Source organism: Hydra viridissima, unplaced genomic scaffold (genome assembly GCF_058129835.1).
Source record: "Hydra viridissima isolate aposymbiotic clone 2 unplaced genomic scaffold, HvirCarnegie_v1 scaffold_9, whole genome shotgun sequence".
In the NCBI taxonomy this organism is placed as follows: Eukaryota; Metazoa; Cnidaria; class Hydrozoa; order Anthoathecata; family Hydridae; genus Hydra; species Hydra viridissima.
In genome coordinates this window covers 679,027-694,977 of record NW_028324308.1, presented here as the reverse complement: position 1 = coordinate 694,977, position 15,951 = coordinate 679,027, and the positions used below count along the sequence as shown (strand labels likewise).

Sequence of the window (15,951 nt, the reverse complement as noted above, 5' to 3'; positions counted from 1 at the left end):
TGGCTAAGCGTATTTCACTAAAAAAGCAGAAGATATGATTTGTTCAGTGTATTTATGTTAAAGCATAATTTATCTTAATTCAAAATAAATACCTAGAATTTAAAATATCTTATTTTAAGTTGCCAAATTTTTTAATTAACTGAATGTCAGATTAGTTGCGCAATATTCTTATAAGCACCGGAATTCGGTTTCTTTAACTAATAATAGCAAACGAATACGCAACTTCCGCGTTAATCTAACGAGTTTATTAACAACAAACGCTTTTTAACTTGTCTTACGAAAAAATATGCGTTTTAAAACAGCATATTTTTTCGTAAGACAAGTTTATTTTCATACATAAACTTGTTTTTTAGAACTTCTTTTAAAAAAAAGTTTAACAAATACCACCAAATGTCTTGAAGGGTTAAACGTAAATTAAATTAGGTATCCAAGGTCTTGCATCTTCTTTTCTGGAATCTTACAATATTGTAAGTCTAAAATATGTTAATATATAAATTGTTTTAAAATCGATTTATTTTAAATGACTGACAAATAAGTTTGTACTTGATTCATTGTTGATGTTAGTGTCTGATTAATTAATGAACTGTTTAAATGTAACAAACCAAAAAAAAAAAAAAAGAAAAAAAAATATTTAAAGTTTTGGTAAAATTTTTTCGAAATGAAGCAACGCAGGTACTGTCATATTAATGAACAATAAATCAATTCCCCTGTTGATGATGCACTCTGCAGTATCTTCTCATCTGAGAAGATTTTTATTGTTAATGAATTATAGCTCTTTAAACGATAAGGGAGATTTTTGATCGCTCTAATCTGAGAGTTTCATTTCTCTTTGCTTTTTTTTTTTCTAAAATTAAAAAATGAAAATTATTTTTGCTTTCTTTATTGTCAAAAAGTTAGGTATCAATCAAAAACAAAAAAAAGAACTTTTGCTTTTAATTGATAATTGAGCATATTTTATATATATATATATATATATATAAAAGGTTCTATATTACATTAGTGATGCATTATATATATATATATATATATATATATATATATATATATATATATATATATATTTATTTAAGAAGGTTCTATATTACATTAGTGATGCATTACATATATATATATATATATATTTTTTTTTTAAGAAGGTTCTATATTACATTAGTGATGCATTATATATATATATATATATATATATATATATATATATATATATATATATATATATATATATATATATATATATTAAGAAGGTTCTATATTACATTAGTGATGCATTACATATATATATATATATATTTTTTTTTTAAGAAGGTTCTATATTACATTAGTGATGCATTATATATATATATATATATATATATATATATATATATATATATATATATATATATATGTAATGCATCACTAATGTAATATAGAACCTTCTTAAAAATATATATATATATATATATATATATCTGTATATATATATATATATATATATATATATGTAATGCATCACTAATGTAATATAGAACCTTCTTAAAAATATATATATATATATATATATATACATATATATATATATATATATATATATATATATATATATATATATATATATATATATATATATATATATATATATATATTTATGTATATATATCTGTGTGTGACTCTTGTTGGTACTTAAAGTTTCATACCGGCGCACAGTGACCCAGATTAAGTTAAAAGCCGCAAAAATTACCCAACTACTATATAAATGTGCATTAAACATATGCTATACATCAAAATAGGGGTTTTTGGGGTCAAGGAATTTAAATTAGGAACTTAAAATTATTTTCTCATGCACTAATTACCCGTATAACTCATATGTACGCGTTAAAACGCGCGGACTTTAAAATTCTAAATACTATTTTTAGTAAAAAATTTAGTTTCCTTGACCCAAATTATAACAATATTATATTAATACACAAACGCTCGCGTGCGTGTTAAACGCACGCGAATTTGCTAAACGCGTGCAGACGCGTTACAAAGCGCGTTATAAATCTTTAACGCAAAAATAAACAAACATTTTATAATACAAAAGTAAAAAAATCAGAATATGAAAATCTTTTCACAACTTGAATTACTAACCAGTTCAATACTTTAGTACTAATTTTCAATACCAGAACAGATTTATATATAGTTTTGTCAGATGCAACACCCGCCCCTCCGTTTTCGATTTAATCCTTTCATGCGCTGGGTTGTTTTATAACAACAAATTAAACTAAGCTCCCCCAATTCAAATGGTGCATTCTAACCAATTGAAAGCAATATTTTTTATAAAGAAGAGTTGAAAAAGGCTGTAGAAAAGTCTACTTTAACATTTCAGAGTACCGCTATCATTTTGTAGATGATTTTTTATGGGTTATGCTAGTTTTGGAAAAATAATGGGTGCGTGAAAGGGTTAAAAACAGTTTTCGGACGTTTGTGAATTATTACAGAAACGTTCGAAAACTGTTTTTAAATCGAAAACGGAGGGGTGAATGTTGCATTTCACAAAACTACGCTTGAATCTATTTAAAATATCTCCTAAAGGAGCAGGAGGTTGCAGTAAATACTTCAGGGTTTATTTGGCTATAATTTAATGGTTTTGTTTCACGAAAATTGAACGTGGAACAATGTGGAACTTTTTTTTGGCTGGCACTTATGTTTAATATTGTGCATTAAAACATTCAAAAGAATTGTCTAAAAAAACTTGCATTTTAAATCTAAAAAAAAAGCAAATAAATTTTTAGCATCTATGCATTCAGTACTTTAAAAAAAAATAATAATAAAGTTTTGTAAGGAGGTGGAAAATAAGGTTGCTTACAAGATAAACATACCTTAAACTTTTATAATTTTATGGTGATAAATTTCACTTTTTACACATACATCCCTTTAAAATTACACATTGTTATTATCTATGGAATTATTTAAAGTTGATTTTAGATCAAAAAGCAGTTTACTTTAACATTTAAACATAAAACCTAAAAACGATAAAAAACGAAGCGTTCACTTTTTTTTTTCGGACTTTTTGCCGTTTTTAGATTAATCTGGGTCACTGTGCGGCGTACCGGCAATCATCAGCCAAAATACATAATGAAAAAAACGTTACAAATTCCTTTAAAAAAGAATTGTTCTAAATGATGGTTTGAAATCAGTGATTAACAATATTTATTAAGAATTAACAATAAGGTGTTAACAAATTTTCTAAAAGCTATATTATCTACCAATCTAACTGGATTACATGTTGCAGTTATAATATGATGAAGGGAGTTAAGCCTACTTTTGTATTCTCGTGAATTAGTAGGCCATGCGGTAGACCTACGATTAACGGATTCCAACAACGTCTGGTTCTGAGTTGATGAAGAATAGGGGAAAGGTGCCTATGATGGCATACTTAACTTTACCGTTTTTCTGAGTCATTACCTGAAAACTTAAAAAATAATTTTTGACATGGGTATACTCCCTTTAGCATGCAGAATAATAATGAACCTCAGAACTTTTACTATTTTGCTTTTTTATAAGTTTATACTATTAAAAAAAAAAATACAAGAATGCCATCATAGGCAACTAACTGCTCCTATGATGGCAAACTTTAAATAAAATAGACAAACAAGAATTGTTTTTGTTTTTTATTAATCGAAACACAACTTATCAAAAAAACAAAGTTAATAATAAATATTTGGTCTATAAGCATAGTTCACATATAAACTTTTTTCTACTTCGATTTATGCCTGCACATAAAAAATGACACCAAGATCTGCGTTTTTGACAACAAATCCATGGTTCTTTAGAGCAAGACAGCGTAAAAAGTTCATAACAATACAAAAATGCTGTATCAGATTCGAAATTCATTTTATTATTTCTTCCTTTACTCTCCCTTACTGCAGTATTTTTCTTCAACAGTTGTCTTTCTTTTTGTTTTTCTGACAAATTTTTCCTTTTCTTTGTTATGTTGGATATCCGGTGTGGTATTCAGAGGTCCAGTTTTTCCACGTTTTCGTGCCCTTTTCAATTCGATTTTAGGGATTGCTAAAGGCACCGGACACTACTTTTGTATAACAGATCTTACCCTTTCGTTGAAACAGAAGATTCAATCTATATGGAAGCTTCTGATGGGGGAGATTTCATTTCCAAATGTGTTGGTTTCTGAAACTCTTGTATTTCATCTTTGTTCTTAGCTTGATCACCTTTTATGAGCATAAAAATTTGTTTCAGGCATTTTTTTCAATTCCTTTTGCAGACTTTCCTATCTTGGCAACTCCTCGGTATCATAGGAAAGAGTCACCATATTTATTAAAACAAGCTGTGTCTACCTTATTCTACACATAACATTAAAATAAGTATTCTAATAAATGTACAAAGCCTGCGGATGAAATGCATGAAAATTTCACTTCTGTATGATGTATAATAAAATCGTAATCCTGAATATATGAGGGCATTAAAACTACAACACCACATGCGAAAATTTATGTTCGTTGATTACAAAAGCATTATTTATGATAGAGGGACGAATTTTTACCAGAAGTAATGAATTACTAATATGCACATGTTGGTCTAATCACTTATGCAACAAAACTAATATTTTTGGAAATATGACCAGTATGCCATCATAGGCGCTATGCCATCATAGGCACCTTTCCCCTATAAGTTAGTGCACCCAGCTTCATCCAGTGTTTTTCTCTTTATCCCCATGTGCTTTGTTTCGCTTAATTTCTTTGATTTTATTTGTTCAAGCTTGACGTGTACAGAAGGATGGTTTCTTCTTAAATAAAGCTAGAAAAAAAGATAAACAACTTCTTATAAGCTATTTATATATTTATATTTTATCTATCTATCTATTTATCTAACTATCTATAAATAAGTTCGTATAAGTTATTGAGTATTCGGCTGGAAAATAATAAAATGATTTGTTTGTTTTAAAATAAAAACAATTCATCAAATAGAAAAAAAAAGCAAACCTTAAGATTTGTTGGGTTTTTTCCACACAACTTTGCATTGCATACTTTTTCACTATCTAGTGTTGCTAAACATACAGATTTGTCGGATCATCGTAATCAAACCATTTCCATACTGTATTATTTCTCTTTCTACCAGCAAAAAGTTTACTCAAACTCATCCTGTAGGTTTTCGTTTGTTAACTGCTTCTTGCGAGATGTGTTTAATAAAATAAAAACGCTTGGTTAATATTAAATATTTTAAAAATATTAAATATTTTTATGCTTGAAGTCGTAATTCGATGGCTTTGAATGGAATTTAAAAATAGAACAAAAATATTTTCGTTCCATGATAATTTTAGATTCAGTTTTTATTCAGTTCAAATCATTATATTCGAACTATATGATTATGACATTCGAATAATATTTGAATAGTTATATAATAAAAATTACTTATCAAAAAATTCAATTCCTTGTTAAAAACAGAACGAAAATATTTACCTTGTATAATAATTTTCGATTTAATTTTTACTAAGTTCGAAAATTAAAAATGATCGTTTTTATTCAGTTTTCTTTCTTAAAAAAAAAAATTTGTTCTTGTTTTCGTTCTTGTTAACGAAAGGCTTTAATTTTCGTTCTCGTTTTCGTTCTCGTTCACGAAAATATCAGTCCTTCAAATTAGTTTTTACTGTCAAATGACGCAAGTATGTATTTATTGATATGCCTACACTTACTCACCAGCTCTTGTTTTTTGTTTAATAAAATTGTGCCCCTATAGATGGCAGTTTCAGTTTTTTCATAAGCATAGGGTGCATTTGGCGGAGCTGAAGTCTGAAAGTTATAGCTTACTTACAACTTCGTTCACTTGGTTCCAATTTTTATATTTTTGTGTTAAAACTAGTGATGGTTATAATCTTTGTAATTTAAAATTGATTTGCTGCTGATTTTAGTTGCCATGAGGAAAGCCTAAAACTTTCAGAATGAAAACTTTGACAGAAATTTAACTGAGTTGATCGACAAACTTTCAAGTATAAAAAATTAGTAGCTGCTGTACAAGATTTCTTTGAGTAAAATAAAATCTCTTTTTGCAGATTTTTTGCATTGTTTTGGATTAATAATAATTTGGATTACCTAATATTTCCAAATTCAATTCTTTTTTTGGTAAATTTTGGATATTTACAATAAAAATCAAGATCCATTTAAATTTATTACATCCTTGATCTCAAGAAAATTTTTAAAGACATTCTATAGGACCCAGTCCTCGTTAACTTTCTAGCACCATTAACTCATTCCCTTCTGCAAAATGATACAAATAATATTAGTATCCGTTATTACACTTCTGCTACATCCCCTACATACATCCCCCTACATACATCCCCCTACATATGATGGTAAATAATATAATCAGGCTGCGTTGTAGGAAATGGATAGGATTTCCTTAAGACATTTCATAACTTAGACTTTTTTATATGCATCGACAAAAGCATCAGTAGTTGGTTTTTTACCGTTAATAACAAGTAAATTACAAACTTTTGCATTAGACTTTTACAATAAAAATCAAACTTTATAGATTTTATTAAAATAGAACTCTTTGCGTGTTTAAAACAGCTAAAGTTTTTAGTGTGGCAAATTTACATTCTCAAGAATAATACATAACATACGTAAAAGTGTTATTCTTGCGGAATAAGTTTAACAAATTTAGTCAAATAGCAATCCAGCGCAATATTTTGAAGGGTTGAAACAAAACCAAGCAAGATTTGTAAGGTATTGGAAGGTTCGTAAGGTTGCAATTTTATTTCTTAAATTTGGTAACTTTGTATTTTTAAATATATAAAAATTGTTTTAAAATAAATTCATTTCAATTGACTGTTGCAAAAGTTTTTAGTTTGTTCGTTTTTATTCGATATTAACGGAAAAACAAACGGTAATGTTACAAAAAAACGGTAAGGTAACAATTAACGTTAGCAAATGAAACTTAATATTTTCCTTTTGTAAAATAATTTCATCCGTTTGGATTTCGATTTGCTGAAAAATTGTTTTTCGGCAATATTTTTAAACCTCATTTAAATGTTTTAAATTATGACCTCTTGGTATCTTAACACAAACCTTCTAGTTTAAACAAACTTTTAAATAAACGAACGATTTTAATTTTACCAAAATTTTTTAATATCATCAACTCGAATAACTTGGGCACCGGGCTAACCTCAGCCATAATTTGTGATTTTGGCCTAATTTTTTCTAATTTATTGATTGCATGTGAACAAGAAAGTAACAATAAACCAGAAACCAATGTAAAGCAAGGTTTAAATATTTAAGCAAAATGCAGATAACTAACATTTAATTAAACCGTTTAGTTATTTAAAACTAAAGTCATAGACCAATTACTTGTTAAAGCATTTATTACGTCATAAACATAAAATATTGCTTTAGTATAAAAAATTATTTACATAAAATTTTTGATAAAAAACTTTTTTAATGTTACTCCCAAGTGATGATGACGATGATGACAATAATGACGATGATGATGATGATGATGATGATGATGACAATGATGACAATGATGACAATGATGATGATGATGATGATGATGATGATGATGATGATGATGATGATGATGATGATGATGATGATGATGATGATGATGATGATGATGATGATAACAATGATAATGATGACAATGATGATGATGATGATGATGATGATGATGATGATGATGATGATGATGATGATGATGATGATGATGATGATGATGATGATGATGAGAATTTTTAGCTGGTTCATTTCATGTATCCGTTATTCAAAGCAGCCAACCAGTAATTGTAATTTTTTTTGTAGAAATTGTTTGCTTCGACTTGTAAGGGATCATGATAGTCATTTTGGGTAGGTTTTTGGTGAGCAACACACTTACTTATACCCCAGAAATCTGTGCAAATTGTTGCAACTCCACAGCATTGTTCGTGCTGACCTCTGTCACACAGGGAGGATTCTGGAAGACATGTACCGGGTCGAAGATACTTTGATATCGGATACAAAGGTGGTCGTACTCTACCATCAGGGAGGTATTCAGGATTATAGTAATTCCACGGTATTTGGCCTGGTTGGGCTATGAAAGCTGAAACAACCGGAAACGCAGTGTGGAGATGATGCTTATTGATCAAAAATATAAAACAGAAAAAAATTATTCAAAAGAAACTTTTTAAACGAGAAAACTAAAAATTTCTATTGCTGTACTTTTCCTGACAAGGAATGTCGTGTGAGAGCTGCTCTGGTCTTTCGTTTTACTGTAAAAAAGAAAATAGAACTCGCGCTATTTTATATGCCGCTTAAAGACTTACGTAAAACGGAAGTTGTTTCTTGCTTGCGTTTGAGGTTTCTTTTTCAATTATAACAGGTTCTATTCGACTTCTTTTTATAAATGATTCAGCAGGTTGTATTACTCTTTTCAATGAAGCTAACCAATTCGGAGCAGAATATTCCTTGTAACCACTCCAGTTCATGGGATGTGATCCTAAAAGATTCGCTTCCGAAGATGATTTCAATGGGTTGTAGTTTTTTTTTCGATCATAGAATGAATCGTCTAACAGATTTGAGTTTTCCTTAATTCCAAATTTTTCTTCTTCTTCTTCTTGAACCGCATTTGGCTTTATAAGTTTAGCATCGTGATATGGCAACCAAACTCGTTTTTTTTCGCTAAACGTTTTAATTGGTGTTCCTTGTATTTTCAAAATGTTTCTATCAGTTTTTGTTTCACTGGGATAACTTTGGATTCTAAAATTTCCATGGGAAAACATGCGTTTGTCAATCATCGGGTTTGATTTAACACTAAACGGAAGGCCGTTGTAATATGGATTTTTAGTGAAAGTAAGCAATGGACTTTTGAGCAGAGGTTTTTTAGGTTGATGAAGACTAGTTTTAAATTCAAGACCGAGAGGAAACATATGTTGAAAGTTCCTCATGTACTGGTTATGCTGATTTCTTTCCTGGTTTATTGTTGGTAAGTTCAGGATGTTTGATTTTTTTCCAGCGATAAAATTCGATCGAACATTTTTTGAAGAAAGTGGCCATAATGGTCTGTTTATTCCTAGAAATGACTTGATGCGAGGTGATCGCAGCGCCTTTGCAATGCTTACAGCGTGTTGACGGAAAATCAGATTACGAGCTTGATTCGGTTGCTCTCGATCGCTCAATCTTTCGTGTGCGCTAGATGGCTCTATAATCCTTTTTATAGCATGCAAAGCAATGACTTCTTGTGGGCTTAATGGAGCTCTTCGTGGATCTGCTCTAAACAAATAATTTCGCTTCTGCATAATGCCGAGATCGTTATTAAGAATCCCATTAGAAATAAAGTTTTTTTCGTACAAAGGATTTTTCAAGTTATTTATATTTTTTTCTTCGTGCTGCGGAACCAACGATTTAACTTCGTGCATTCTTTGCTCGTTTAAATCTGGATAAAAGTTTGTGCGTTCGATCTCTCTATCAGACCTATCGCTCTTTTCATCAGGTATTATGCTTCCGACACCGACATTCTCCATTTCACTAACGTTCGGTATAGCCGATTTTTTTACGCTAACAATGTTTTCGTCTCCGAGATCGCCGTACAAAAACGATTGATGAGCGCTTGAGGATGAAAGCAAAATAAAATAAAAGAAGTTTGGTACAATAAGCATGATCATCCGAGATTTGAGGAGCTGCTGCTGTTTAAATAGTTTAAATCTTGTTTCTCTCTTCACGCGAACATAAAATATACATTGAACAATAACATGCAGCGTGTTCTTGAAAGGACTAACCTACCTGAAATGGATATGCTCTGCTGCACAAAATATTTTTGCTTCTGCATTTCATGCGCCATTTATAAATCTGTTCAACCGTTTATTAAATTCACTGCAAACAACTTTAAGTTTGAATTTTACCAAAGATTCAAAAACAAATAAGCTTAAAAAAAAAAAAAAAAAAAAACTAAAATATTGTAATGTTTACATATCTCAGAAATAAATTTCGTTTTATCATTATCTTTATTTATCGCTCTACTTTCTCTTACCAATTAATTGTTATCAAAAGTTGATTTAGATTTTGAATCACGTGTTACGTTTTAATTACTCCGCTGTTATTTGTAATGCTTATTAAAATTTGCACTCGCATAAAAGTAGTTCAGTAAGTTTTCATTATCAAAGGATAAAAACAAACGTAATATCGTTCTTCTTTTGGTTTTAACAAAATGTGATGTGGAGTCCAATAAAGCGAAGCGTAGGAATCACAAAAACTTTGGTCTTAATTTCCTGACGATCTTAAATTAAAATCCCGACGACCCTAAAAGTTAAAAGCAGCTTAAATTTTCTGAAATATTTTTTTGAAATCAAGTTCAAAATATAAGAAATTTAAAACTTTCACAATAATCATTATTCAGAATTTGAAATAAATGATAAATCATTTAAATATGTTTATTTTAAAAAGGTAACTTTATTAAGCTACTATATTTATTTTTAAAAACTTGTTCTCGATTGCAGTATAAATTTATGTATCAATCTTTCATTGCGACCATGCGACCATGGACGTACGTAAAAAAAAAAAATTGTACGATTATAACTGAAGTTTTCCAAAAAAAGTTGATAATTTTTCAAATAAAATTTTAAGAAATCAATACAAATTAATTTCCTCTGAGAAATTTCGAATGTTTTCGGGAAAGTTTTTAACGATGCGAAGCGCGTAGAAAAAAAAGCGTTTCAAATAAATAAATAAAAAAAAAAAAATGAAAAAGAAATAAAACAAATACTATTCACTTAATCAAATAGGAAAATTTAAAAAATATATATATAATCTGAATTCAACTCATTTCGCTATAGTGGAAGAATTATTGTAGAGTTTTTGGATACGTTCCGATCAGTTCAAGAGAAGCCATGGACGTATTCAGTGGCGTTGCGTGAGAAAATTCCAGGGGGGGGAGAGACATTATTTTTCCCAACTGCTTAACATAGTTTTCACAACTGTTTTTTATAATTTAAGAATTCAAAAAATCAATTTTTGTCCTATTTACAAAATCTACTGATTGTTATACTACATTGCACTCACTTTCATGAATTGTCAATTATCAGTATTTATTGACTTCTTTTAACAAAACATAGCTTCCTTTACATTTATACAAAATATTCAATTCAAAAAACGTCTAAAGGTTTTACCCATTCATAGTGAAACTGTATCAGTCCAAAAAAATGTTACAATTTACAAATCCAATAAACTTTAAAAACCATTTTGGCAGCATATATAGCAGTTTAAAATTTTACGGAAATGAATTAGTACAAAGGAATATGGAAAATATTATTTTATTTCAAAACTTATACGCACAATATTTTATCATCACTATCATTTTTTGCCTACTGTTTGATTTTAATATGACGTTTCTTCAATTGAACCCATCGTTTAACAAGATGTTCGGGGTTAACTCCTTTACAAAGTTCTTTTTCGCACTTTAGTAGCATGAGGCTATCCAATCTCTCGTCACTCATTGTTGTTCTCAGATGTGATTTTACAATCTTGAGTTGACTGAATGAACGCTCATTTGATGCTACACCATAAGCAGCTGTGATTACAAAAATGCATAATTTATGGGCTTGTTTCAGTATATCCTTTAACTTCACAACATGGTACAAAATGTCTTGCAGCGTCTTAGCTGGTGTTCTTGATGACTTAAAATCTTCATGACCTTCTTCTAAACAGATATCTATCAAAATTTCCATCTGGCTTTTCAGCACATGAACGTCTGGAATATGATCCTTGTATCCAGGAGGAAAAAGTTTGTTTGCTTTTGTTAAGTTTTCAATACTCAAATTATCCTTATTTAAAGGAAAACTAAAAATTTTGGTGATAGGGGCAAATATTTCCTTTAATGCTGCCGAGTTTTCTGTTAAACCCATGGCTAGAGAGTCTATGACCTCTTTGAATTCTTTCCGGTAAAAAGCTTTCATCTCCATTGCTATTAATCTATGGTGTCGTTCGTAATCATTTTCTGCATCAATGTGTAATTTCCTAGAAAATATTACTGCACTTTCAATCAAATTATTCATAGCATCTGTATCGTTACTGATATTTTGTATGTTCTTGGCAGTACTTTCAATTACATTTATACTGTCGATAACATTGAAGTTTGGACTTTCTAAGATTTCTGTTAATATTTTTATCTTCTCAATGATATTCTTCATGAAGAAAAGAGTAATAATGAAATCAAAAGTTGTTACTTTTTTCAGAAGTCCCATTGCCTTAGTTCTTGTGTTAGTATCAAAAATCTTATTATTTGAGATGCTCTGAAGAAGATCAACAACCTTCTCTAAACACTGATTTAAAGCCTTAACAGATTTTGCTCGTGCGGTCCATCTTGTTCTAGACAGGTTTACAAGCTGTAGTGCACTGTCAATGTCTTCCAGTTTTTCTTTTAAATGACTAAATCTTTTTGTGCTTGATGTGAAGAAAACATGCAACTGTTCGAGAACATTAAACAATTCTCGTATTAAAGTATTAACATTGCATGCATGTTCAAGAGCAGTGTTTGTTCTGTGGTCTTGACAAGGTATGTAGGGTACATTATGGCCAACTTCTTCTGTTATATACTTTTGTACTCCTTTAAATTTGTACTCCTTTAAACTGAAAAGCCATCTTTGATGTGTCAATGCCTTCTTTATGTAAAGAAGATAAAATTAGCTCAGCCATCCCTTTTCCAGTCTTATCAGTGCATTCAACGGATTTTAAAAGCCTTTCCCGAATCTCACCGTTTTCACTGGCTGTTCTCACAACTATACTCATTATGTCCTTATGTGACATATCGGGAGTAGTGTCGGCCATCACGGAAAAAAAATTGGAGCTATTAATTTCTTCTATGATCTTTCCCTTTAATTCAGTTGCAATTAAACTAATCATTTCATTTTGAGACGATGGACTTGTGTATGTAACTCTATATGGACGAAGGGCTCTATCTTCAATCCAGGCTTTTAGTGTGGGATTGTGGCGAGAGATAAGATTCACTACTGCAACAAAGTTACCTTGATTAGCACTGTCCGATTCCCTAAACGCTAGCCCTTGGCTTCCTAAAGTCTTGCATGTATCAATAAGAATTTCAACAGTTTTTCTATTCTGTACCTCTATTTTTTGCTCTTCTATAAGAGCAAGTCTATTGGATTTATCAATAAGGTGATCTATATGACCTTTTTTCATAAGAAAGTGACAATATTCACTTAATGCAACTTTATGTGCTTGAGAGGTAAAGTGTGCCTGAAGCTTTCCAAGTTTTGCTTTCCCATAGCTTTTCATCTTGGACCAAGATCTTACCCCAACATTTATCCAAGCATCTTCAGTTTTTCCCTTCTTTCCAAATACCTTAGGGAAAAGCCGGCAGACAAAACAAAATGTGGCATCCTTCTGGGTACTGTATTCTAAATGTTCAAACTCTTTGTACCACTGGGGATTAAATCTATTTTTACCGTCACTTGGGAAACTAGCAAGTTTTGGTTGGTGTGGTCCTAACTGGATTAAATACGATTTTTGATTATCTGTAATTGTATGTGGACGTAATCCTGGGTCATGGCTTATCAATGCTGATGAATCTGATTTGTCAATTATAATACTTTGAGCTTTGATATCGAGTTTTCTTAAAAAAGCATTTCCCATTTTCAAAACATTTTTTGACATTTCCACCACAGAACTTGTTGCATTTACAATTTCAATCGCAGCGAATTTTTCATTTACTAATTCTTCTTTACAGTATTTTTTATAAATGTCATTACAATCTTTAAGATTATCTATTAAAACACCCAAATTCCCCATGAGCAAAGTCCAACTTGTTGTTTCACTGCTTACTTCAGAAGTATCCAAGTTAATAATATTCATGTCATCCTTTTCATCTCGGTCAGGAAACTGTTTTAAATGATCTGATTTAGAATTTAGTTCTGTAAGTTTCTCTGCTTGTTCCTGGACTATAACATAACCCAAGTTTTCCCCTTTTGCATCATTATCTTGAATTTTTGAACTTGCATCCTCTTCAAATTTTTTATCAGAAGATGTTGATTCTTCTTCTATGGATATACTACATGTTGAAGTCGATGTTTCAATTATTATCAAGTCTAACTTTGTATGTTCACTACTTTGTATTTCATCATCCACTTCGACATCATCACCAGCATTCTGAGGTACCATTTTTCGTTTTTTTGAAGCTAAGGAGGCTAGAAAAGGATTCTCTGGGGCTCCCACTGTTTGTATATGAACCTTTCTACCACCATGAACGGATCTTTCATGACTGGTTTTATAGTCGTTGTTAAATACTGCTTTGCATACGCAACATTGTAATTTATATCTTTTGCTTTTCATAGTTAGTGCTGGAAAACAAATGCAGATACTATAATTTACCGTAATTTTTAACTGATTTAATGTTTATAAAAGTTATCACTCTTAATAAGTGTGATAACTTTTATAAACATTAAATAAGACAAATGTTGAAATCAATTCATGGAAATAAATATTCACGTTTCAAAGTAGAAAGTATGAAAAAAAAAAGAATAACTGCTTTTAGTCAAACATACAGCATAAACTTTCAGCTGCCATTTTTATTGTTGATAACAAAAAAAAAGTAGCGCGAAAAAAAAAACAACGCGGAAATCAAAAGGGCTCTTCTTTATGACTCCACAATTTATTTCGTCTTGTGGAAAACAGCCATAAGTCGTTTAATAAACGTAAAGTTTATTTGTCCAAGTCAAAAAAGAATTAGATGGATGATGGATTTTTGCAAACATTTTAATTTTATTTAACTAGAAAGTATTTTTTGATTTTATCACCTATTTCCCAACTGTCCCAACTCTCGGCAAGGAAATTCCCAACTTTTCTCTTTTTTAGATTCTGGGAGGGGGAGACTCCCCCCCTACCCCCTCCAAGGCGACGCCCCTGGACGTATTAAAGATGGACGTGCAACTGATTGTTTTATCAAAGAGGCCGCAGAAATCAGCGAGCCATGCGAGTTTCCGACAAACTCTAAATTTTCACCCGTCAACAAAAAAATCTATTAAAATGGCTGCACACAGTTTTAAAATAGAAACTCTGATCACGTGTTATTAGTTTAAACTTTTATACCATTTGTTTTCTAAGGCTGTTCGGGATAAAGTGGCTACTTCACATGTTGACAAATTACTAAACAAATTACATCAAGGTAAAGGAAATTAGTTGTCGGCACGAACAGATTTTATCATTTTTTCAAGATGAACACTTGTAAATTTGGGAACTTTTTTCGTGTAAATAAATTCTGTCTATGATAAAATAGACCTGTATGGATAATTTTAAAATGACTAAAAAAAGTATAGCGAAAAATAAAAAAGCTTAAACAGAATTTTTGTCAAGATCTGGTTTTTTTCAATTTCTTGGTCCTTCATTCACCAGTCTTAAATTTGTGTATTTTTTTAGTTTTTCTCGATGTCGCCATTTTTGCCTCGACTACTCTATAAGCTCCATAATATATATTCCACTATGCATCGTTTTTAGAAAGTGCATTTTCTAATGGGCTTTTTTATAATTCATTTGATAATGTAAAACGTTTTTAAAAATGATATTGGAATCCATCGGGCTTAAATTAAGAGCTATAGTGTCTGATGGAGCAGCCTAAATAGAAAATTCTATAATCTTTATAAACTGGAAGACTGAATCAATATAGTAGATGGAGTAGTTCACTAAACATAGAGCTATTATGCTCCAGGTAGCTACAAAACTAGTTTATACTTTTTATTATTATATCTTAAGTTATACATCTTTTAAAGTAGTTAAGTAAATGATCTTAGTTTCTTTTCATTATCAGCGTTATTTCTTAAAATATTAAGAATGTCTATCTATATAAATTTTAGCTTAAAATTTGATTCCATTGCTGTCATCTTTAATAAATAAAAACAAGTTAATGTGACTGGTTTGACGAGACCAAAAGTTTCCGATAAATCCAATAGACATTAAGAGAATTAAATTTCTATTGTTTAAAACAAATGATTTGTAACAATTCACA

The 15,951-nt window shown here is 30.2% G+C and overlaps 4 protein-coding genes and 2 pseudogenes across 10 annotated transcripts in view; 2 read left to right on the top strand and 4 right to left on the bottom strand.

The window, feature by feature from the left end:
- The window catches only part of LOC145185810 (putative E3 ubiquitin-protein ligase HERC1), a 98,001-nt gene that overhangs the window by 21,842 nt on the left and 60,208 nt on the right, over window positions 1–15,951 (top strand). The window lies entirely within an intron of this gene.
- Window positions 1–15,951, top strand: part of LOC145185837 (uracil phosphoribosyltransferase pseudogene) — a 40,137-nt pseudogene that overhangs the window by 21,829 nt on the left and 2,357 nt on the right. The gene's annotated exons all lie outside the window — the stretch shown is intronic.
- LOC149883506 (uncharacterized) lies at window positions 3,159–5,116 on the bottom strand (annotated as a pseudogene).
- Window positions 7,316–9,678, bottom strand: LOC145185761 (uncharacterized). 2 transcript variants are annotated; one of them, XM_090098891.1, is made up of 2 exons: window positions 8,270–9,678; window positions 7,316–8,046 (listed from the first exon to the last, which is right to left on the bottom strand). In XM_090098891.1, exons 1-2 carry the CDS (start codon window positions 9,605–9,607, stop codon window positions 8,038–8,040), a joined length of 1,347 nt encoding a protein of 448 aa, XP_089955017.1. In that variant the 5' UTR covers window positions 9,608–9,678; the 3' UTR covers window positions 7,316–8,037. The 2 variants fall into 2 exon arrangements, with proteins under 2 accessions (XP_089955017.1, XP_079917892.2); XM_080061766.2 differs by having other exon boundaries at window positions 7,316–8,080; window positions 8,270–9,607.
- On the bottom strand, window positions 11,238–14,540 carry LOC149883504 (zinc finger MYM-type protein 1-like). The gene has a single exon (XM_090098258.1). It carries the CDS (start codon window positions 14,280–14,282, stop codon window positions 12,546–12,548), a length of 1,737 nt encoding a protein of 578 aa, XP_089954384.1. The 5' UTR covers window positions 14,283–14,540; the 3' UTR covers window positions 11,238–12,545.
- On the bottom strand, window positions 11,303–12,181 carry LOC149883505 (uncharacterized). The gene has a single exon (XM_090097529.1). It carries the CDS (start codon window positions 12,179–12,181, stop codon window positions 11,303–11,305), a length of 879 nt encoding a protein of 292 aa, XP_089953655.1.